The sequence below is a fragment of the Meles meles genome, chromosome 16 (assembly GCF_922984935.1).
Source record: "Meles meles chromosome 16, mMelMel3.1 paternal haplotype, whole genome shotgun sequence".
Taxonomy (NCBI): domain Eukaryota; kingdom Metazoa; phylum Chordata; class Mammalia; order Carnivora; family Mustelidae; genus Meles; species Meles meles.
The window spans coordinates 66671831-66694679 of record NC_060081.1 but is presented as its reverse complement, the minus strand read 5'-3'; the positions used below and the strand labels follow the sequence as shown (position 1 = coordinate 66694679).

The following is a 22849-nucleotide window of genomic DNA, read 5'->3' as shown; positions in this document are numbered from 1 at the left end:
AACAAGTAATAATCAAAATCACAATTAGAGCTCATACCTTACACTTTCTATGAGCGCACAATATGCATGCAGAAAAGGGCACACGTCTCCCTGACTTCATAAACTGAACACCCCTGAGGAACCAACACCTAAACTGAGAAGCAAAACATTTGGCAGGAGGAAGACTTTCACAGCAGCCTCTCAGGTGGACTTATCACAATCCACTAAGCTGTTTGTTTTATGCGGACTTCTGCATCTGTTCTATTTTACAACAAAAAAGGCACTACACGTCATAGCCACTATTGTGACCTCTAATATGACAGATTAGTTTTGCCTGTTTTTGTGATTTCTGTAGCTGGAACCATGCAGTGGTCCCCTTCGGTGCCTGGCTTCTTTCCCTTATCACAATGTTTTTGCGATTCATCCATGCTATGGCCTGCAGGTGACCACCATTTACATCTCAGCTAATAGCAGCGGATTTGTAATGAGCATTTACCATGTGCCCTGTAAGCTCAGGTGATCCTCTCATCACTCTAAGATGAAGGCTTTATTATAAGTGATTTGCCTGAAACCCCACAAATAGTGAATGGAGATATGAATCTGGAACTTTAAGGCCCCAAACTCCTGCTGTCATCAAGAACCTCTTTCCTGGATGACTCAAGGCTATTGCTAAGAATAGCACAGTCAATAATGAGCTAAGCCAGGGGCAAGTGGAGAGCTTTTTCCTCCCACAATGAATGGTCCAGCATGCTATGTCCCGCCTCTTGTGACTGCTTTTATGCTTCTCCAGCCCCTGACCCGTGAAGTTCTCAGCTCTTCCCATTCGCTGGTGCCAACAACAGTCATACCAATGGCTCTTCTGTTATTTCTAATTCACCATGACCAGGAAGCCAGAAATATTAAGGTTACTAGAATTGTGTGTTAAACAAGAGATAGTGGCTATGAACAAGGACATACCAGTGCATGACTTCACAGACAAGAATATCTGGGTGCTGGGGACACCAACACAAGCAGGATGGGACCACCCAGCCTCATCCCCTGGCAGCCTCCTGCTCCTTGTGTGCAGCCCTCTAGACTGCCCAGGCCTGGGGAGCGCGGCCCTGCTCTAGTTCCTCATCCCAGCCTGTCTACCCCAGCCCCCACCAGGGCCCTCACTTACCTCCACTGGGCACTTGCTGACTCTCAATACTTTTTTTTTAAGATTTTATTTATTTGACAGACAGAGATCACAAGTAGACAGAGAGGTGGGCAGAGAGAGAGGAGGAAGCAGGCTCCCTGCTGAGCAGAGAGCCTGACACCGGGCTCAATCCCAGGACCGTGGGATCATGACCTGAGCCGAAGGCAGAGGCTTTAATCCACTAAGCCACCCAGGCGCCCTCTCAATACTTTTTTAACAGGAAACTAAACTTTATCACCACCCTTAGCCCTTTTGGAAAAAGCCAATTTTAACTCCATGAACCAATTCATTTTCACTTTCCTGACTATCTACACTCACGTCTGCTCTCTGGAATTCCATCTAGCCCAGCTTTTAATACCTTTCTGGTTCCTTCAGAAATTAATAGTTTAAAAAAAAAAAATCCTTGACATGGGTTAGAAGAAGCAGAAGGAGGAGGAGGAGGAGGAGAAATCTTCCTTTGGGGTTTCACCGTGAGTGTGAACTCAAGTTTTCCTGGTTTCACACTCCCCTAAATCCAGGCTCTGACACCAGAGTGTCTCCCTTCCTGGAAAGAACAGCCATTTTCTTGTTTCCTGACACTTTCCGCAGAAGCCCTGATGGCTGTGCTGTAAAAAGCCACTCACCCTGAGCCCCTAGCTCACATTTGGCAACTGTGTCCCTTTAATGGATGCACACGTGTCTATTGTGAGTACAAACATAATGGTTTCCATGGTGACATGGTCACAATGACTAATTAGACAAAAGAGGGTGTTTTTCAAAGCCTTGAAAGACATCATGGATGTAATAAACGAACATCATCTTATTCAATTGATGTATTCCTTCTCATTTCTGCCTAGAAACATCAATAAATGGTCCCTGGTGACTTGACCTCAGATTGGAGTTGGATTCTTCAGCCACCGGTCAGAGCCTGCCAGATTCTCCACTGCGTGATCCTGATCCTGGCAAGCATTGAAGCAGCCGCCACAGGGCCACTCATCCAATGCCAGCACTTTCGGACTGGGCCACCCCACTCCTGTCCTACCAACTCACTCTCATGATGGCCACTAAGGGGACCAGGGATGGGCTTTGGGGACCTCATCCTATCCCCTCATAACACCTGCCTGACTCAGCCACCTGCTGCCACACGGGGTTCTCCCTACCACCTTCATTTATTCATTTCAGGATGTTGGGTGGGACTTTTATTGCTGCCCCTCCCCCAGCTTTGCGGGGGCAGGGGAGGGGGAAGTTGAGTTTTAACTGTCCCACATTCCCAAAGAAAAGCAATCGTTCTCTCCAGGGAGGTGTACCTTAGCATAACGTACTAATATAGTCTCCTAAGTGAGAGAGAGAACAGCCCCAGGTATTTTTTTCCAAAGACTGTACACAAACCTGTCTCAGATAATGCTGAGAAATGAGTCCAAAAGTCACACAATACAACAGCAAAAGGAATACCTAGATAGAAATGCCTGAGCACAAGTAAGAAATAGATGGCAACTATGCAAACATACACCGACCAACATCCCAAGAAAAAGAATCACCCGAAGGTGAAGAATCCAATGTAGAAGAAAACATAATCCCAAATCCAGAAGAAAATTTCATGCAAGTGTTCTCTGCTACAAAACTATATAATAAGAATACAAATATTTGGGGAGCCTGGGTGGCTCAGATGGTTAGGCATCTGCCTTCGGCTCAGGTCATGATCCCAGGGTCCTGGGATCAAGCCCCACATCAGTCTCCCTGCTCAGCAGGAAGCCTGCTTCTTCCTCTCCCGCTTCTTCTGCTTGTGTTCCCTCTCTCGCTGTCTCTCTCTCTCTGTCAAATAAATAAAAGCTTTTAAAAAAAAAAAGAATACAAATATTTTAAAGGCATAAATTCTCAAGACCAAATATAACAGAAGACATGACAGCAGAGGAGAGATGTCATCAATATTTGGAAGATAAAACATAGAACAGGTAAGTAGTAACTGACCTAGGAAAAGAAAAAAACTGAGACCTATATGTGGGGTCTACAGGCTGGGGAACCTGCAAAGAGAAAAGGAACTTGAGCCCCAGAACTCTGAATCAAGCAGAAAATCACTGAAGCCAGACATACAAGAGATTCTGAAACAGGAGTGACCAAGAGTCTGTACGATAAGCATCTCGGACACCAGCCTCCTTCCCTGAACCTGCAAACCCAAGAGATGGTGCCTCCACCCAGCAGAAAGAAGTGGGGAGTTTACTCCCTTGGAAAGGTTGAAGCCAGAGGCTCAAAAATAAACATCAGCCACTGCTCATGGAGGGTATGAGGTGCTGTAATGGCAACACCAGAGTGAGGTGTAAGTGTGCTGAACAGTGGGAGACAGAAGCCCTTTCCCTACTCAGACCCAGAATGGGCTGGTGCCCTGAGGCAGGAGAGTGAATAACTTCTCTAGCCCAGAAGAACTAGCCCAAGAGAAAGGACTTGGAGATACCAACATTTGAGGTCTCCTAGTGGCACACCTTGACTCCTGCCCTTTTACCCCAAAGTAGAGCCCATCAGGCAGTAAGCACCTTTCCCCAAGGAAAGGCCTCAGGGCCTCAGGGCCTGCAGAATGTAACCACTATTTAGGAATACAAACCTAAAGCTAAAAGAAACAGTTTCAAGGGTTGAAAAAAGGTGGTGAGAATGAAGAAAGGCAAGAGGAGAGATCTGATTTTCCCGGGAAGTACAATTTGACTTTTTAATTCTATGTGCATCTATTCTTTCTTAAAATAGAAATTATTTTTAGAAAAAGGAAAATAAACTTGGAGTAATATATCTTTCAGCATTCTAGCAGAAAAGCTAATCTTCTACAAAGGAGAAGCATCAGCCTGGATTCAGCTTCTACTCAGTGCTAGTCAAAGTCAGATCTTGGGAAAATGGTGTTTTCTATTAAAACGTGTGAGCTAAGGGGCACCTGGGTGACTCAGTGGGTTAAGTGTGGGTCATGATCTTGATTGGAGTCATGGGACTGAGTCCCACAACGGGCTCTGCCCTCAGCCCAGAGTCTGCTTGTCCCTTTCCCTCGCTCCTCCCCCTGCTTTCACTCTTTCCCTCTCTCAAATAGTCTTTTTTTTTTATTTTAAATCAATCCATCCTGCGAGCCAAGATCATTCTATCCTGCGTAGATGTTGTTCAAATACAAAGGCAATAGATGTTCACAAACATTAGCTAACTCAGAGTGTACCTTGCCTATTAATCTTTCTTGCAAAAACTACTTGATAATAAAATCCAGCAAATGAAAAAATAAATAAAAAGTGGAAAACTCAGGGAGGGAGAGGGAGGCATTGTGGCAAAGGGCCGAGCACACCAATGTTCAGACTGTGATTTCAGAGAAATAACAAATGTTTTTAAAACTTAGCAATATAAAAATATGGAGACTAGGAATGAGGTAGGAGGAAGCAGAAGGTTAGTGACCTATTCTTTATTACAAGGAGTCCACTCATCTATCCATACTAACAGGTCACGTGATTCACAGTTTGGGGCCAATGGCACAATGGATAATGCATCTGACCACAAATCAGAAGATCCCAAGAACATGTGGTTCTTCTCAGGAAAATACAAATTAAAACCACAATGAAATGCAGCTACGTATCTATTAAAATGATCAGATTTTGTAAATTGGCAACGCCAAGTGCTGGAAAGGACACGGAGCACCTGGACCTCTTGCACATTGCTGGTAGGAATGCAAAATGGTACAGCCTCCTAGGAAAACAGTTTGGCCGTTTCCTACCCAGTCAAACACTTACCCTACAACCTGACAATCTCATCCCCAGTGGTATTTGCCCAAGACAAAGGAAAGTTTATGTCCACAGAAAACCCAGTATGTAACTGTTTTGCAGCTTTACTCAAGTTGCCCCAAACTGGAAACAACCCAAACGTCCTTGAACTGGTGAACAGACAAACTGTGGTACATCTATACAACGGACTACTGCAACACCCAACATGGATAATCTCAAATGCATTGTGCCAGGTGAAAAAAAAAAAAGTTAAAAGGCTAGCTTCTGTATGAATTCTGTGATTTTCTGGAAAAGGTGAAACTGTAGGTACAGAAAACAGATCAGTGGTTGCCAGTGTCCAGATGGGGAAGGAGGGGCTGACCGCAAAGAGACCCAGAAATTTGCGGGGGGGGGGGGTGCATTCTGCATCTTGATTACGTGAGTGTGCATTTGTCAAAGCTCACAGGACAGGACTGGCTGTACACTGCTCTGTGAAAAATGGATTAGGAAACGAATGGAAATGTTAGTCACAGACTTTTCACAGACTATGACCATGTCTTTTGATTTAATGGATAATTTTATGTTGCTTGCTCAAAAATTCTACCATTGGATTAATTGGAAGTATTTTATTTTGGAATGGAAGAATACCATTGTTAATTGTGCTTATGATAAAATATATGTATTTTTAAAACCATAGGACTCTAACCATCATATTTTTCCTCATCTCTTGTTAAACTTGGTGGGATCTGGGGCGCCTGGGTGGCTCAGTGGGTTAAAGCCTCTGCCTTCGGCTCAGGTCATGATCTCAGGGTCCTGGAATCGAGCCCCACATCGGGCTCTCTGCTCCACGGGGATCCTGCTTCCTCCTCTCTCTCTGCCTGCCTCTCTGCCTAGTTGTGATTTCTGTCAAATAAAAAAAAAAAAAAAAAAAAACTTGGTGGGATCTTTTAGGAAATAATTCCATTTGTGATGAAATACTTGTTCGAGGTTCAGAAATTCCTTGGTTTCACTTCTTTCCTTTTCTTCTGTTAGTGTCAAATGAAATTACATTTAAAGATTTTATTTTCAAAAGTCTCCCATTTTACGAAAGTATTTCTACCTGCCTCTCCATCTAGAAACTCCGCACAGAAACAGTCTGAATGGTAGTTTTTGAGCGCATGAGGAGGTCTTTTATTTATCTTTTTCCTTATTTTTTCCATGTTAATGTGCATGCATTTTTATGACAATGTACGTCTTCCCCTGACCCTCCCTAGCGCAATCACCGCTCCATCGCTTCTCTCTCCTGGCATGCGTGTCACTCTTTTACTCTGGAGATGTGGCCACATCTGTCCCACCTCCCTTTTGGACTGCACATTCCTGAGGGGCAAGAGCTCTGTCGCGCTCATCCCTGTGACTCATGGAGGGCCATGGTCCACACAGTAGGTCCTCAAGGCTGGCAGTCAGAATAGAGGAGACCACAGGTGAAGGAAGCCAGGGGAGGAATCCCTCATGACTGAAACATTAAAAAACGGGTTTCAGTCCTGACTGCAGGTGATAGTTTCCGACTGTCTACACACAAGAAGAGACATCAAGGGCAAAAGGTGACATGGCTAAAAGTTTAGCTCACAAGAACACTAGGGGACCAGACACAGCCATCTCACTGCCTGACATTAGTGGCATGTCTCTCTTCCCAGTGAAAGACTAAGGCTTTGAGAGAAACCTGGTGGTTGGGATTCTAGATCTCTGCATAAACAAAGAGAACTTAGAATGAGATGAGACGCAGAAGCCTGGAAGACACCAAGGTCTCTCAAGCAGAGACTGAGAAACCCAAGAGACTCCTAGGCATTCATGAAGTCAACAGTAACCATTTGTAAGCCATTCTCCAACACCAGAACATGAGATCGCTTGTTACCTCACTGAGGAATGAATTCAAATGATGCGTACTACAGAACTGTGTGCAGAAGGTATTGAAGATAGGGCACCTGAGTGGCTCAGTGGGTTAAGCCGCTGTCTTCGGCTCAGGTCATGATCTCAGGGTCCTGGGATCGAGTCCTGCATCCGGCTCCCTGCTCGGCAGGGAGCCTGCTTCCCTCTCTCTCTGCCTGCCTCTCTGCCTACTTGTGATCTCTCTCTCTCGCTGTCAAATAAATAAAATAAAATCTTTAAAAAAAAAAAAAGAAGGTATTGTAGATAGAGAAGGTATTGGCTAAGGTATCACTCGTAGCCAATGAGTGAGCCAAGTCCCCCACCCACTGCATCTCAACAGGGCTCTGTTGATCTGTCTTGGTCCTTCTGTGTCCCCAACCACTCCCAAGAAGTGATGAAACTTTCCTTTCTGGTGAAAAAAATGGCACTGAAAAGAAATCCAACTGCTTATGTTGGTAATGAGAGTGAAGAGGAAGTGAAGGTATCCAAGATAGACTCTACAATGAAAAGGAATGTCATGTGACAACATGGATGGAACTAGAGGGTATCATGCTTAGTGAAATAAGTCAGTCGGAGAAAGACAACTATCATATGATCTCCCTGATATGAGGAAGTGGAGACGCAACGTTGAGGGTTTGGGGGGTAGGAAAAGACTAAATGAAATAAGATACGATTGGGAGGGAGACAAACCATAAGAGACTCTTAATCTCACCAAACAAACTGAGGGTGGCCGGGGTAGGGGGTAGGGAGAGGGTGGTGGAGTTACAAATATTGGGGAGGGTATGTGCTATGGTGAGTGCTGTGAAGTGTGGAAATCTGGTGATTCACAGACCTGTACCCCTAGGGCTAATAATACATTATATGTTTATAAAAAAATAAAAAATTAAAGAAAAGAAAAGAAATGTCAGATTATATTGTAGGTCAAATCTACCATGGAATAACTTTAAAACATACTTAACATAGAAACCATGATATGTGACTCAGGAAACTGTCAGCAAGTGCTCCTGTCATGGGCAAAAATGCTTACAAATGAAAACTCAGTTCACTCCTTCAATCCTTCATTTTAGGTGCCTGCCCAGCTCAATTGGTAGAGCATGTGACTCTTGATCTCAAAGTTGTGAGGTCAAGCCCCATGTTGGGTGTAGAAATTACTTAAAATCTTAAAAAAAAAAAGGGGGGGGAGCGCCTGGGTGCCTCTGCCTTCGGCTCAGGTCATGATCCCAGGGTCCTGGGACAGAGCCCCACATCGGGCTCTCTGCTCGGCAGGGAGCCTGCTCTCTCCTCTCTCTATGCCTGCCTCTGTGCCTACTTGTGATCTCTGTCTGTAAAATAAGTAAATAAAATCTTTAAAAAAAATCTTAAAAAAAAATCAATGGCTGCAAGCTTTTTCCCATTGAGGATGATATTTGCTGTGGGTTTTTCATAGATAGATTTTATGAAGTTCAGGAATGTTCCCTCTATCCCTATACTTTGAAGCGTTTTAATCAGGAATGGATGCTGGATTTTGTCAAATGCTTTTTCTGCATTAATTGAGAGGACCATGTGGTTCTTCTCTCTTCTCTTACTGATTTGTTCTATCACATTGATTGATTTGTGAATGTTGAGCCAACCTTGTAACCCAGGGATGAATCCCACCTGGTCATGGTGGATAATCTTTTTAATGTGCAGCCTTCCCGTTGAGATCAGGAACACGACAAGGATGCCCACTCTCACCACTCTTGTTCAACATAGTATTAGAAGTCCTAGCAATGGCAATCAGACAACAAAGAGAAATAAAAGGTATCCAAATTGGCAAGGAAGAAGTCAAACTCTCTCTCTTCGCAGATGACATGATTCTTTATATGGAAAAACCCAAAGACTCCACCCCCAAACTACTAGAACTCATACAGCAATTCAGTAACGTGGCAGGATACAAAGTCAATGTACAGAAATCAGTGCTTTCTTATATACTAACAATGAAAATACAGAAAGGGAAATTAGAGAATCAATTCCATTTACTATAGCACCAAGAACCATAAGATATCTGGGAATAAACCTAACCAAAGAGGTAAAGGACCTGTACTAGAGGAACTACAGAACACTCATGAAAGAAACTGAAGAAGACACAAAAAGATGGAAGACCGTTCCATGCTCTTGGATTGGAAGAATAAACATTGTTAAAATGTCTATACTGCCTAGAGCAATCTATACTTTTAACGCCATTCCAATCAAAATTCCACCAGTCTTTTTCAAAGAGCTGGAGCAAATAATCCTAAAATTTGTATGGAATCAGAAGAGACCCTGAATTGCTAAGGAAATGTTGAAAAACATAAACAAAACTGGCGGCATCACGTTACCCGATTTCAAGCTTTACTACAAAGCTGTGATCACCAAGACAGCATGGTACTGGCAATAAAAACAGACACATTGACCAGTGGAACAGAGTGGAGAGCCCAGATATGGACCCTCAACTCTATGGTCAAATAATCTTTGACAAAACAGGAAAAAAATATTCAATGGAAAAAAGACAGTCTCTTCAATAAATGGTGCTGGGAAAACTGGACAGAGATATGTAGAAGAATGAAACTCAACCATTCTCTTACACCATACACAAAGATAAACTCGAAATGGATAAAAGACCTCAACGTGAGACAGGAATCCATCAGAATCCTAGAGGAGAACATAGGCAGTAACCTTTTCGATATCAGCCACAACAACTTCTTTCAAGATATGTCTCCAAAGGCAAAGGAAACAAAAGCGAAAATGAACTTTTGGGACTTCGTCAAGATCAAAAGCTTCTGCACAGCAAAGGAAACAGTCAACAAAACAAAGAGGCAACCCACGGAATGGGAGAAGATATTCGCAAATGACAGTACAGACAAAAGGTTGATATCCAGGATATATAAAGAACTCCTCAAACTCAACACACACAAAACAGATAATCATATCAAAAAATGGGAAGAAGATATGAACAGACACTTCTCCAATGAAGACATACAAATGGCTATCAGACACATGAAAAAATGTTCATCATCACTAGCCATCAGGGAGATTCAAATTAAAACTACATTGAGATACCACCTGACACCAGTTAGAATGGCCAAAATTAGCAAGACAGGAAACAACGTGTGTTGGAGGGGATCTGGAGAAAGGGGAACCCTCTTACACTCTTGGTGGGAATGCAAGTTGGTACAGCCACTTTGGAGAACAGTGTGGAGATTCCTCAAGAAATTAAGAACAGAGCTTCCCTATGACCCTGCAATAGCACTGCTGGGTATTTACCCCAAAGATATAGATGTAGTGAAAAGAAGAGCCATCTGTACCCCAATGTTTATTTCAGCAATGGGCACGGTCGCCAAACTGTGGAAAGAACCAAGATGCCCTTCAACGGATGAATGGATAAGGAAGATGTGGTACATATACACGATGAAGTATTATGCCTCCATCAGAAAGGATGAATACCCAACTTTTGTAGCAACATGGACGGGACTGGAAGAGATTATGCTGAGTGAAATAAGTCAAGCAGAGAGAGTCAAGTATCATATGGTCTCACTTATTTGTGGAGCATAACAAAGAACACGGTGGACATGGGGAGATGGAGAGGAGAGGGAGCTGAGGGAAACTGGAAGAGGAGATGAACCATGAGAGACTATGGACTCTGAAAAACAACCAGAGGGTTTTGAAGGGGCGGGGGGGTGGGAGGTTGAGGAACCAGGTGGTGGGTAATAGGGAGGGCACGTACTGCATGGAGCACTGGGTGTGGTGCAAAAACAATGAACACTGTTACGCTGAAAATAAACAAAAAAACAAACAAACAAAAAATCAGTGGGGTACCTGGGTGGCTCAGTGGGTTAAAACTCTGCCTTTAGCTCAGGTCGTGATCTTGGGGTCCTGGGATCAAGCCCCATGTTGAGCGCTCTGCTCAGTGGGGAACTTCCTTCCCCTTCTCTCTATGCCTGCCTCGCTGCCTACTTGTGATCTCTCTCTCTCTCTCTCTCTCTCTGTCCAATAAATAAATGAAATCTAAAAAAAAAAAAAAAAAAAAAAATCCTTCAATTAAGCCAATATAATAGATGCCCAGCCACTGGTCTTGGCCTTAAGGATCTAACAGTAAGCAGAGCAAGGTCTCAGAGCAAAGTTCCATGATCACACCATCAATAAATATTATACAGCATCAAACTGGAAAGCCCTTAACAAACATCTGGTCTGGGCCTTCTTTTTCCAGATAGGGACATTAAGCCCCAAAGAAAGGAGGAAGTTAGCCAAGACCACATGGTCACCAAGTGTCAAAACCATAGCTAGGTCTCAGGGTCCCTCCAGACCCAATACAAGCTCTCACTTTCTTACCCTTTATGATTTGGCAGAGATCCCCCCAGGCACTGCCCTGAGCTGCCCCAAGAAGCTTTTAGAGCTCCTGCAAAACATTTTGTTTTGTATCACACCTGTGGTGACAGCTGAGTTAAACTGAATGTTCACAGTCATTACACACAGAAACCTCACACAAGTCCCATCTATAAGGTTTCAGAATGAATCCAGTTTCCAAACTCTCCTCTCTCCAGCTCCTCATGTCTGTATATGGTAACCTTTAGAAAATGAGTCTAATAATTAGTCATCTTGGCTTAGTTAAAGACAACAGTATGTTCTCCAATTTCACTTTGTTTTTAACGAGAGTAATGCCAACGGTAATTTTCACCACGGTTAAAATATGCTTCTCAGTTGGTGCCTGCAGTTAACTGAGACAGCTCTGGTCCCTGCACCTGCCCGGTACTTCCCCATGGCTTACTCTTCAACCAGGCTGTGCCCCGACCCAGCTACCCCCTCCCTACTCTCATTCACATCTCACACCATTTGTGTACTGGACACTAGACTAGATGTTTTGTACTCATCATTACCTTTAATCATCTTTGCAAGGTACACTTTACTGTCTCATTTTGAAGATGGGAAATCTGAGAACCTGAAGGTACTGGTCCCTGTCTATTGCCCGAACCCCACGTCCAGCCACCCTCCCCTCTTTTCCTTGCACTCCAGCCATGCCAAGTTCTTGAAATTCCTCAAAGGCAGTGAGCTGGTTCTCACCTCAGGCCCTTTACACATGCAGTCTCCTCCCACCTGAGACACGCTTCCCCCTGACTCTTCACTTTGTTACTCCTACTCACCCCTCAGATATCAATTCAAACACAATTTCCTAAGGGAAAAATCCCTCACATATTCCTACAGTTAGTTCTTCACTCACATAACAGCCCAAACTCCTCTTCGTTCAAAGCAGCAATTTTAATTCGTGATTTCATATTTGTGGGATTATTTGCCATTTTCTGACTCCCCCACAAAAGCGCGAACTCCAGAATGAGGAGGACAGTGTCTGTCTTGTCTACCTACCTCTGTATCTCCACACCTAGAAAGCACAAAATAGGAGTTTAGTTACTATATTGGATGAATGTTGAACAATGGATGGTTGAGAAATGCTAAACAAAACCCTAAAACAAAACAAAGCAAAATCCAAAACCTTGTCACCCACCCAGGTAAGAGAAGATGCTAAAATGCAAGCCCTTCTAAATGCCCAAGCCCTTCTACCCTCCATCCTACTTATTGTGTGTGATAATCTTGTGCTCCCCACTGTGACACACCACACACATACACCACCCCCAGACTCTGACCCTGGAAGACTCGGCCCACTTCCCTGGAACAGAAGTTCACAAAACTCTCCAGGCCTCCTAACCTTGCTGTCTGAACCCTGACACCCCCATCCCCCACACCTGGAGCTTCAGAGGTACTGATTCAATGGGTCCAGAAGGGCCCCAAATCTGATGGCAAACCCCCAGGTAATTTTGAAGGGAGTGTATCCCAGACCTCCATTTGAGGGTCCCTAGACTAAAGTGAATCCAGAAGATCCCACATTTGGGAGGAGGGAACACTGCCAAGACCTCCACCCTCAAGGCCGCCAGACTGCTGGAGAAGCCGCCACAGAAGCTGGAGCCGTGCTGCCCTCTGGCGGTCGTGGTGGCGCTGCAGCTGCTGGGTTTCCCAGATGAAGTTGGCCACAAGGGTGCCCCTGGACCACTGCTGTCTCCCTCCCAGGCCTGTCCAGCACCTGCGGCCAGTCCTTGACTCTCAAAGACCTCTCGGGGACTAATTTTTCTCTTTATAAATGGAATATGGTGTCTCCCAAACGTCAGTTCTTTGGGTAATATCTCTTCAGCATTTTGTACATCTCATATAATACCTCATTACTTTTACTTTTTTTCTTTATAATTTTTTTTGAGAGAGAGAGAGAGAGAGCAAGGGAGGGCGTGCTGTAGGTGGGGAAGGGCAGAGGAAGAGGGAGAGAGAGAATCTTAAGCAGGCCCCCCACCCAGTCAGAGCCCCATGCAGAGCTCAATCCTATGACCCTGAGATCATGACCTGAGCCAAAATCAAGAGTGGGATGCTTTAACCAACTGAGCCACCCAGGTACCACAGGAGTTGCTCTTTTTAATTAAGTTATCTTACATACATACATATAAAGAAAAAATTTAAAAAAATTAGAAATTAAAAAATGTAATGTTTAGGGCGCCTGGGTGGCTCAGTGGGTTAAGCCGCTGCCTTCGGCTCAGGTCATGATCTCAGGGTCCTGAGATCGAGTCCCACATCGGGCTCTTTGCTCAGCGGGAGCCTGCTTCCTCTCCTCTCTCTCTGCCTGCCTCTCTGCCTACTTGTGATCTCCGCCTGTCAAATAAATAAATAAAATCTTAAAAAAAAAAAAAGTAACCCTCCTTCTCCTTCCACCCCTCCCATATCCCTCTCACACACTTGCTCTCAAGAAAAAAAAAAAAAAAAAAGGAAGACCAAACATAACAGATGTCACAATAAATGTGCACAGATTAAATTCAAGACTCAGGATGAATCCAAAACCAAAATCCAAATCTTTAGCCAAAAAATGAGATTTTCCTGGTATTTCAAGGTAGTATGCTAGAGGACCCAGAAACATCAAATCTTACCCCACCACCTTCCCTCCCTTAGGAAGTGCCCAAGGGACAGACGCTCCAAATACTAAAGGAAATGGAAAACAAGTTGCCACATTACTGTGATTGGGCTTGAGCCCTAACCAGAGGCTCCATGAAAACCCAAGTCCAGAACAAAGTCACCAGTATCTAGGTTGCCAGATACAGCAAGCAAAAAATGCAAGATTGTCGGGGTGCCTGGGGGGCTCAGTGTGTTGGTTGAGCCTCTGCCTTCGGCTTGGGTCATGATCTCAGGGTCTTGGGATGGAGCCCCACATCGGGTTCCCTGCTCAGCAGGAAGCCTGCTTCCCCCTCTCTTTCTCTGCCTGCCTCTCTGTCTACTTGTGATCTCTGTCTGTCAAACAAATAAATCTTTTAAAAAATGCAAGATTGTCCATTTAAATGTGAATTTCAGATAAACACCAAGTAGTTTTTTAGCATATATATGTCCCATGCAATATTTAAATTCTACTTGCAATAGTAAAGTATCATTGTTTATCTGAAATTCAAGTTTAACTGGGTGTCCTGTATTTTATTTCACAACCCAGCACACCATAACAGGTAAATGAGAAAATGAGAGCCAAAGAAGGGGAAGATGGCATACAACCCCCAGCCTGCCACACGACAAGGGATGTGGAAGACAAGTCGAGTGGATTTCTCAATCAGCAATCTGGCCAGTGCAGTCAGGAGCTCCTCCTGGGGAGATGTCAGTGCGAGCAAAGGGCAGCAGCTTTCCCTCCCTGTACTCACATAAATGCTGTTTACGAAAAGCCCACATGCAGTGAAATGCCACATAAAGGTTAAAAGTGAAAGGATTTCCAGATAACTGACAGTGGTATACACTTAACTGCTTTTTGCCAGATGCCAGCTGAAATGCTCAAAAGAAAAACACAGAAAAATCTGTGTTGGTGTGTAAACCTCGGACAAACCCAGACCACATGCTAGAAACCTTCAAGTGAGACATAATGCAAGGACAGGCCAAGCGGCAAAGGACTGATAGGGGGAGTGCTGGGGGAGAGCTGGATCTGGCCAGCTCCTTGTGAAACTATTGGTAGCTTGAAATTGGCCACAGTGGGAGTGTTTATACCATGGAAATTGGCAGATGCTACAAATCAGGGACTTTCTGTTGTTGTTGTTGTTGTTGTTGTTAAGAACTGGCTGTTAAACATTTGTTGGACTTCCCATGAGTACCAAATAAGAAGAAATAGATCTGTGAGTAAGCTAATAGGACCCTGGGGCAGAAGCAGTCAATGCCCCACCCAGATCCTTGGGAACCTCCAGTGAGTTCTGGCTAACCTCCAGTCTCCACATTTGTCCATGGCTCCGTAACTGCCCACCGCTCCGTAACTGCCCACGTTAGCAGATTAGAAGTACCAAGGAACTCAAAAACCCCCTGAAATAGTCCTCCAAGATGAGTCTCTTGGAAGTTGGTATAAACATGCTCCAGTTCCCTGACCCCTTGGGTGGGGCCATTCTGAGTTGTGTGGCTTTTTCCCTATTATTTCCCCAAAGGCCTCCAGATGCCCAGTGAGGTAACTAGATTAACCACATACACTTTAACCTTTGTAAATCTTTACTGGTTTCCATATATATTTTTCTAAATATACTTCTTGGTTTTTCTTATTATGGAAAAATATATACATTGACAGCTTTAGAAAGCATAGAAGATATACCATTACAGGGTTTGTCTCATTCTTTTTAAATATTTGTCCCTGCATACAGATGTGTATCTCACTTCCCTGCTCTCTATAGGCTTAGCTGCACTTCCTGAAGAAACTACTTGCATCTGAATCCTTGCTTCAGGCTCTGCTTCTGGGAGAAGCCAAGTGAAGACAGAGCCACATCCCCAGCAAGACTCCATGAAATGGACACGTTCAAAGCAGTAAGGAGTATGGAAGCTAATGTCACAGGGAAGCTGTAGGGGACCAACACTTGGTACTGGTGTTACCTCTGAAGCACAGCAGGGCTAGCTCATGGCACTGCAGGCTACAGCCCCACTTCAGACCCCCAGCTCTGGCGTTAGCATGAGATATGGGCTGTTCCTGTGGGTAGATGCACAAGGGGGGCCCTGCTAACTTCAGGCCACCAGTGCAAACTGAGAAACGTTAAGCACAACAGTGAAGTCACTGCCATGTAGCCTCACTCCTCCACTCAGTTCTTCAGACAATGGGGCCTCCAAGGTAACAAAGCAAAAGGACAGCAAACAGTCCAAAAGGACTGGCTGCGCTGAGTCTGGTAGAGCATCCTACAGAGACACACAGACATTCCCCCAGGCCGCAACGTCGTCTTCTCTAAAAATGAACAGAGAAGCAACTCAGGACTCATGATGAGTTCAGAGGTCCGAAGGGAAGGGCCTGAGGAAGGAATGAGTACTACGACCTTTCATAAATAGTTGTTCCTCAGGAAATAAGAGTAAATCTTAAAAACAGAATTCTCTGAAATGTGTTCCATGGAAAACTGGCTGCTCCAGATGGCAAGAGGCACCAAGAGAAACTGAGGCTTGGTACCACTGAGGTAAGTGAAGGTACACAGGCAGTTTCCCCAAGGACTTTCTGGATCATGCTGACAGACACCGTGACTCCCCACAAGGGGGACCCAATGTGCCAGTTCCCTGAGTGATGTGAAGGACGCACGTTCCAGCTTCATTTAATAAATACACACAGAGAAGACATTTAGTTCAAACATCTGCAAGGAAGTGACTGAAACTGATGACATTCTAGGCCAAAAGGAAAGCCTCAGAGATCTAATAAGCAATCCTCTTTGGTCACATTATCTGACTACAATGCAACAAAAACAGAAATTAAACAAAAAGGATGAATGAAAGAAATTAAATCACTTGAAAACTTATACCTAAATAAGCCAAGGTAGGGAACAAAACTGTAGTGATAGGCCATTCAAATGTAAGGACAACTGGATCTCCACATAGCAAAACTCGTGGAATGTAACCAGTCACTGCCTGAAGCTCTAAATGTTTTTGTTGTAAAACAAGGAAAACTGAAAGTAAATGAAGCATCCAACTCAAGAAGCTAGAAAATAAGCAACAAGATAAACTCAGGGAGAGCATTAAAAGTTAAGGTTGGGTGCCTGGGTGGCTCAGTGGGTTAAGCCTCTGGCTTCCGCTCAGGTCGTGATCTCAGGGTCCTTGGATGGAATCCCGCATCAGGCTCTCTGCTCAGCAGGGAACCTGTTCTTCCTCTCTCTCTCTCTCTCTCTCTGCCTGCCTCTCTGCCTACTTGTCATCTCTCTGTCAAATAAATAAATAAAATCTTTTTTAAAAAAGTTAAGATAAAAGTTAATGAACTAGGCAACATAAAAATCAGTAGAACTGCTCAATCCAAGACTCAGCTCCTTGTAAAGATCTGAGGTAGCTAGACTTGTAAAAATCCAACAAAGGGAGGGAACAGGAACTGCATGAGAGAGAGAATTTAAAAAATTAGATAAAAATTAGAAAAGTAAACTTAACCAGAGAGGCGTTTTCAAATTATAAGAGAATACTAATTACACACAGCATGCTAGTATATCTAGAATGTTCAATGGGGAATGCATGTGTATTTGTCTGCTCAGGCTATGTAACAAAATACCAAAGACTAGGTGGCTTTAACTACAAAAGTTCATTTTCTCACCATTCTGGAGGCTGGAAGTGCGGGCAGGGTTGGTTTCTGGTGGACCTCTCTTCCTGGCTTGCAGACGGTCCTTTTCTTGCTGTGTCCTCACATGGCCTCTCCTCTGTGCCCCTGTGGAGAGGTATCTCTGGGGCCTCATTCTCTTATTATAAGGACACCAGTCCTATTGGAAGAGGGCCCCACCCTGTGATTTCATTTAACTTCCCTAAAGGCCCCTCCAAATATCATCCCATTGAAGTTAGGGCTTTCACATATGAATTTAGAGGGGGTTGGGGGACACAATTCAGGCCATAACACCATGCTTTTCTAGAAAAATGACAATTTCCAAGAGAAGTAGAAAACCATGGAACCAAATTGAACATGGACACAGAACTATGTCCCAAAAAGGTGAGTCAGAGTTTAGCAGACAAGTTCTGTCAAACTGTCCAAGAATGTTCCTAGGCTGTTTAACTACCCAAAAAGCAGAAAAAGATGTGTTCCAACTCATGTTACAAATCCAGCGCAGCCATGGCACATAATCCCGACAGACATAACCAAAACTTCACTTTTTCAAAATCAAGTCTTCAAATCAAAGGAGCTAATGGGAGCCCAGTGGGCTGAGATTCGGGCAGCCTTGAGCAAGGAGCAGCCCACAGAAGGTGGCGTGGGGGAAGCCCGGGTCTGAGCTCAAGTGTTCAGGGGGTTTACCCAGGCTGTCCACACCTGTCTGCTGGACATGCAGGGAGACACTGGGAGCCAGAAATAGAGTGGCCCGACCACCCCAGTGCCACATACACACGAGATGAGTTTGGCATATTTGGGATATCCCCCATCCTGGAGGATGGTGCCAGATCAAAGGACACAGAGGTCACAATGACTGCTAAGGGGTATGAGGAGGAGGTCAGCTTGGCTCAGTGTAAGAAATCTATAGCAGAACTCTCTAGGGGGTAGAGAGCTCCCTGTCATCATAGGACCACCCTCCAGGGATGTTCCAGAAGGGATGACACCCCTGGGAGAAGCCAGTATTGATGTCAGGTATCTCTCCAACAAGTCTGTAACCCTAATCTTTTAATGGCTTTATCCCACCCCTTAATGACAACTGCTGACTTAGCTGGCCAAGATACACAATTGTTCATTTTTAGAAAACGTTGTTGCCGCATGCTCTGAGACCTTCTCCATGCCTGCATTACCATCTGTCAGCAGCATGTCTCAAAATGCTATGTGTGGGAGGGGAAGGAGCAGAATCTGACCTCACTTGCATTACTGGTCAGGTAAATGCAGACAGGCCTGGGAAGTGCCAGTCAGATAGGTGGGTCTGTATCCCTCACTCCTTTTGAGTTGCCATGGTGAGCAACCTGTCAGGTCCCAGGCTCAAGAGCAGAAGCTGGGAGAAGGCTTCAGGCTTGAGGACCATTCAAGACATCCATTAGAAGCATTAGAAGCCCGGCTTCCCTCTCTCCATAATGGACTAAATGTTGGCCTGCCACACTAATGGGTGGTTGGCCACAAAGAAGCTATAAGGGTGAAAGCCCTGTTCCTTATTATGTGGATTTCAATGACAGGTGAAGTGCTTTTATCATCTCCATTTGCACACATACACATGCCTGAATTACTCGGTGCCTGGGTCAGCCCTGGTCATGAGCATGAAAAAGGCTATGGGACTAGGAACTGAAAAAGCACTGTCAGCATCGCCCACACACACTGTGCCAGGCTTTGGGGGTATGGAAAAGCAGATGCCAAATCACCTGTTGAGTCCTAGCAGGGCCAATGTCATACCTGATCCAATATTGGGTTGCAAGCTTGGAGAAAATAGGCGCTCCATCCCATAAACTGTATGGAAGTTACAATTTACCAAGGATACTTTCCCAGCAAAGTATACCAGGATATATCCCTGGGGGGATGGGGATTAGGGGTAGAAGGAGCATGACTCTATGAGCCCCTCATTCCTCACAGCAACAGGTTGGTTGGCGGCACTGGAAGGCCCACCATCCTAGAGTAGGCTCCTGCCAGAAGTCAATGAGCCCCCAGTGAGCACTGACCAAGTTGTTTAGCTCCCCAGTCTAAGCTAGGACTTTGGGTTTTCTCTTTTTGGTGGAGGGGGAGTATGTGTGGAGAAAAGGAAAACAAACTGGTGACAAGGAGAGGCAGGACATTCTTAGGACCTTCTTTTTTTTTAAAGATTCTGAGTAATCTGTACACCCAACGCGGGACTTGAACCTACAACCCCAAGATCAACAGTCCCACATTCCACCAATTGAGACAGTCAGGTACTCTTTTTCGGACTCTGAACAAAGTTCCTATTCTCCTCTTTGTGACTATGCAATAGGACTGTGCCTCTTTGACCCTGCACCTTAGGTGTGGCCCTGAGACTTGCTTTAGACAATGAGATGTCAGTGGAAGTGACATGTATCATTTCAGTGGAAGTATGAGAATAAGGTAGAAGCAATATTTGAAAAGACAATGACTGAACATTTTCCAAAACTAATGAAAGGTACTAATCCACAGATTCCAGAGGTCTAAAAGTAAAAACAAAGAAATTAATAAATAAAAAGAGACCCGCATGTCAACATCATAGTGAAACTACAGAAAAACCAAAGATAAAATCTCTTTAAAACAGACATATGAAAATAAACAGATTACCTTCAAAAGAAATTAGGTGATGATGGAATTCTGAATTCTCAACCACAGTGGGGGCTGGAAGAAACTGGACTCTGCTTCAGTGGGAAGAAAAGAAATAGCACAAGTACACTCCATTAAGTCATCCTTCAAGAATGAGGATGAGATGGGGCACCTGGGTGGCTCAGGTCATGATCTCAGGGTCCTGGGATCAAGCCCCGCATTGGGCTCTCTGCTTGGCAGGGAGCCTGCCCACCCCCCACCCCCACCCCACCCCCGGCCTGCCTCTCTGCCTACTTGTGATCTCTGTCTCTCTGTCAAATAAATAAATGAAATCTTAAAAAAAATAAGAATTAGGGGTGCCTGGATGGCTCAGTGGGTTGAGCCTCTGCCTTCAGCTCGGGTCATGATCCCAGGGTCTTGGGATTGAGCCCCGCATCAGGCTCTCTGCTCAGCAGGAGGCCTGCTTCTCTTCCTCTCTCTCTCTGCCTGCCTCTCTGCCTACTTGTGATCTCTGTCTGTCAAATAAATAAACAAAATCTTAAAAAAAAAAGATTTAAATAAAAAATAAGCATGAGGATGAGATAAACACATTTTCAGATAAAACTGAAAGGGTTCATCATGAGAACATTCTAAAAAGTAAATTTCTAGTGAAAACATAGTGATCCCATGTGGCAGGTCTGAAACACACGTTAGCAGAGAGGAGTCAACATGAGGACAGTTGTCCACAAACTTGGACCATGTCAAATGATAACAGCAATGTTGTTTTGGGAACTTCTTAAAAATTAGGCTTAAGGGGCATCTGAGCGGTTCAGTGGGTTAAGTGTCTGCCTTCAGTTCAAGTCATGATCCCAGCGTCCTGGGATCGAGCCCCACATCAAGCCCCACATTGGGCTCCCTGCCTAGTGGGGGGCCTGCCTCTCCCTCTCCCTCTGCCCCTGCCCCCCACCTTGTGCTCTCTCTCTCTCTCTCTCTCACTTGCTCTCTCTCAAGTAAATAAAATCTTTAAATAAATAAAATTAGGCTTAAAATAATAACATAATAAGTTAGAAGGGAAGTAAATGTAGAAAAAATCCTGTATTATTTGGAAAAAGGATGAAACTATTATGAACTCTAAACCTTGAGAAGTTATTTACAAATGTCTTAATTTGTAAAGTAACCACTAAATGATTAGAGAATGTAGAACTTACAAAATCATGGGGGAAGTGGGATTTTTTAAAATTATCTATTTAAAATCAGGGAGGAGAGGCACCTGGGTGGCTCAGTGGGTTAAAGCCTCTGCCTTCGGCTCAGGTCATGATCCCAGGGCCCTGGGATCGAGCGCCACATAGGGCTTTCTCCTCGGCAGGGAGCCTTCCTCCCCCTCTCTGCCTGCCTGCCTCTTTGCCTACTTGTGATTTCTGTCAAATAAATAAAATGTTTAAAAAATAAATAAAATCAGGGAGGAAAAGAGAAAAAATAAAACCAAAGCATTGATTAGGAAGCATGAAATAATATAGTAGATTTAACCCCAGATATATAAGGAATTATATTAAACATATAAGTTTAGAAACAGTTAAATGACAACTGACATGCCACAAACAATTTTGAATGGCAGCTTTTCTAAAAGCCATCCTGCCCCTTGAAAGTGAGGGACAAGTAGCCTTTTGCTGATGACTCAAGCTGCCCATTGTGACCTTTCATGACTGCTCCTTGACATCACACAGCAGACCTCTCAGACTCAAGGGCGGCAGGCTTGTACCTTCTTTACCTTCCTGTGGGGCAGCTGTGGTTTTCTGGCTCTTGCTTTATATGGTTCTTCTGTCTCACCTGCCATTTGTAACCCGGTCTCCGTGCAGCTGCCCCTGACAGTTCCTGTCCTTTTCCTAACCCACCACTCATGGTCACAGAACGCAGGAAGCATGAATTGTTAAGAACCTGGCTGACAGAGCTCTAAGGGCCAACTCTGGGCAGAGGACAGCTCCATCCTCCTTACCAAAGGGTTTTTCCATGAGGGGCATTTCATTTTGACTCTGGGAAGTGAGCTCCTCTGCTTCAAGAACAATTTCTCATGGAACCCGAAGTCTTAGAAATCTGCCCTTACAACCCTCACCACCGAGTCCCGCTCAGCAGATTTCAGTACCACCTGGCATCGTGCAGGAGGAAGAACCCCAAGAAGGCCAAAAAGATGGCCAGCTGCAAATACAATGCCTGCCACGTGGTCCCCATCAAGAAGCTGGAGGAACATGAGGCGGCCTGTATCAACAGAAGCACAGTGGAGGAGGAGGACGGCTTGCACCCCCTGAAAGCTAGCCTTCCAAGTTCAGAGCAGAATGGAAATGCCCTTCCAGGGCCCCCCTGGCTCCCCGGTTCTGATGTCTGGAATGTCGATGGCACTAATTGCCATCCCATGTTTGTCCTTAAGACTTTTGTTCCCCAAAAGCTTGTCTGTGAAAGCGATACAAGAGAGTCAGAGAGAGAAGCCCACCCCCCATCCCTGACCACCCCCCAGAAGACCCTCAGACCAGGAAAGTAAACCACCAGCAGCAGAAAGGAGCCACTCGCCTCTTATGTGCCTAAAAGAAGATGCAATTCACCCAAATAAAAGCATGCAAAGTGAACCACCTGGGCTACTTTTTTTTTTTCTTCCCCGTGTAGCAATTGGTAGAGGTCTAAGGCTGGCAGGACATTCTGCTGGCAAAGACGGGGCAAACAGGCACTTTCATAACACCACGAGAATGTAAGCTGGTAAGCCTCTGTGGGGGGGGGGGCAGTTTGGCATTAGTTGTAAAAATCACCAGTGTGCTCTGCTTCCAAGAACTATGCCACTTCTAGGAATTCATCCTGTGAGTATGGTCACACTTGCGGGAAATGAGGTAAGTACAAGGTTACCCAGTGCCATGTTATTTGTAGCAGTACAGGTCAGAGTCAGAAATGGTC

At 44.7% G+C, this 22849-nt stretch overlaps 1 protein-coding gene across 1 annotated transcript; it reads left to right on the top strand.

The window, feature by feature from the left end:
- Positions 1-21980: 21980 nt before the first annotated feature.
- Positions 21981-22445, top strand: GTSF1L (gametocyte specific factor 1 like). The gene is made up of 2 exons (XM_045980289.1): positions 21981-22257; positions 22333-22445. Exons 1-2 carry the CDS (start codon positions 21981-21983, stop codon positions 22443-22445), a joined length of 390 nt encoding a protein of 129 aa, XP_045836245.1.
- The last annotated feature ends 404 nt before the right edge of the window (positions 22446-22849 follow it).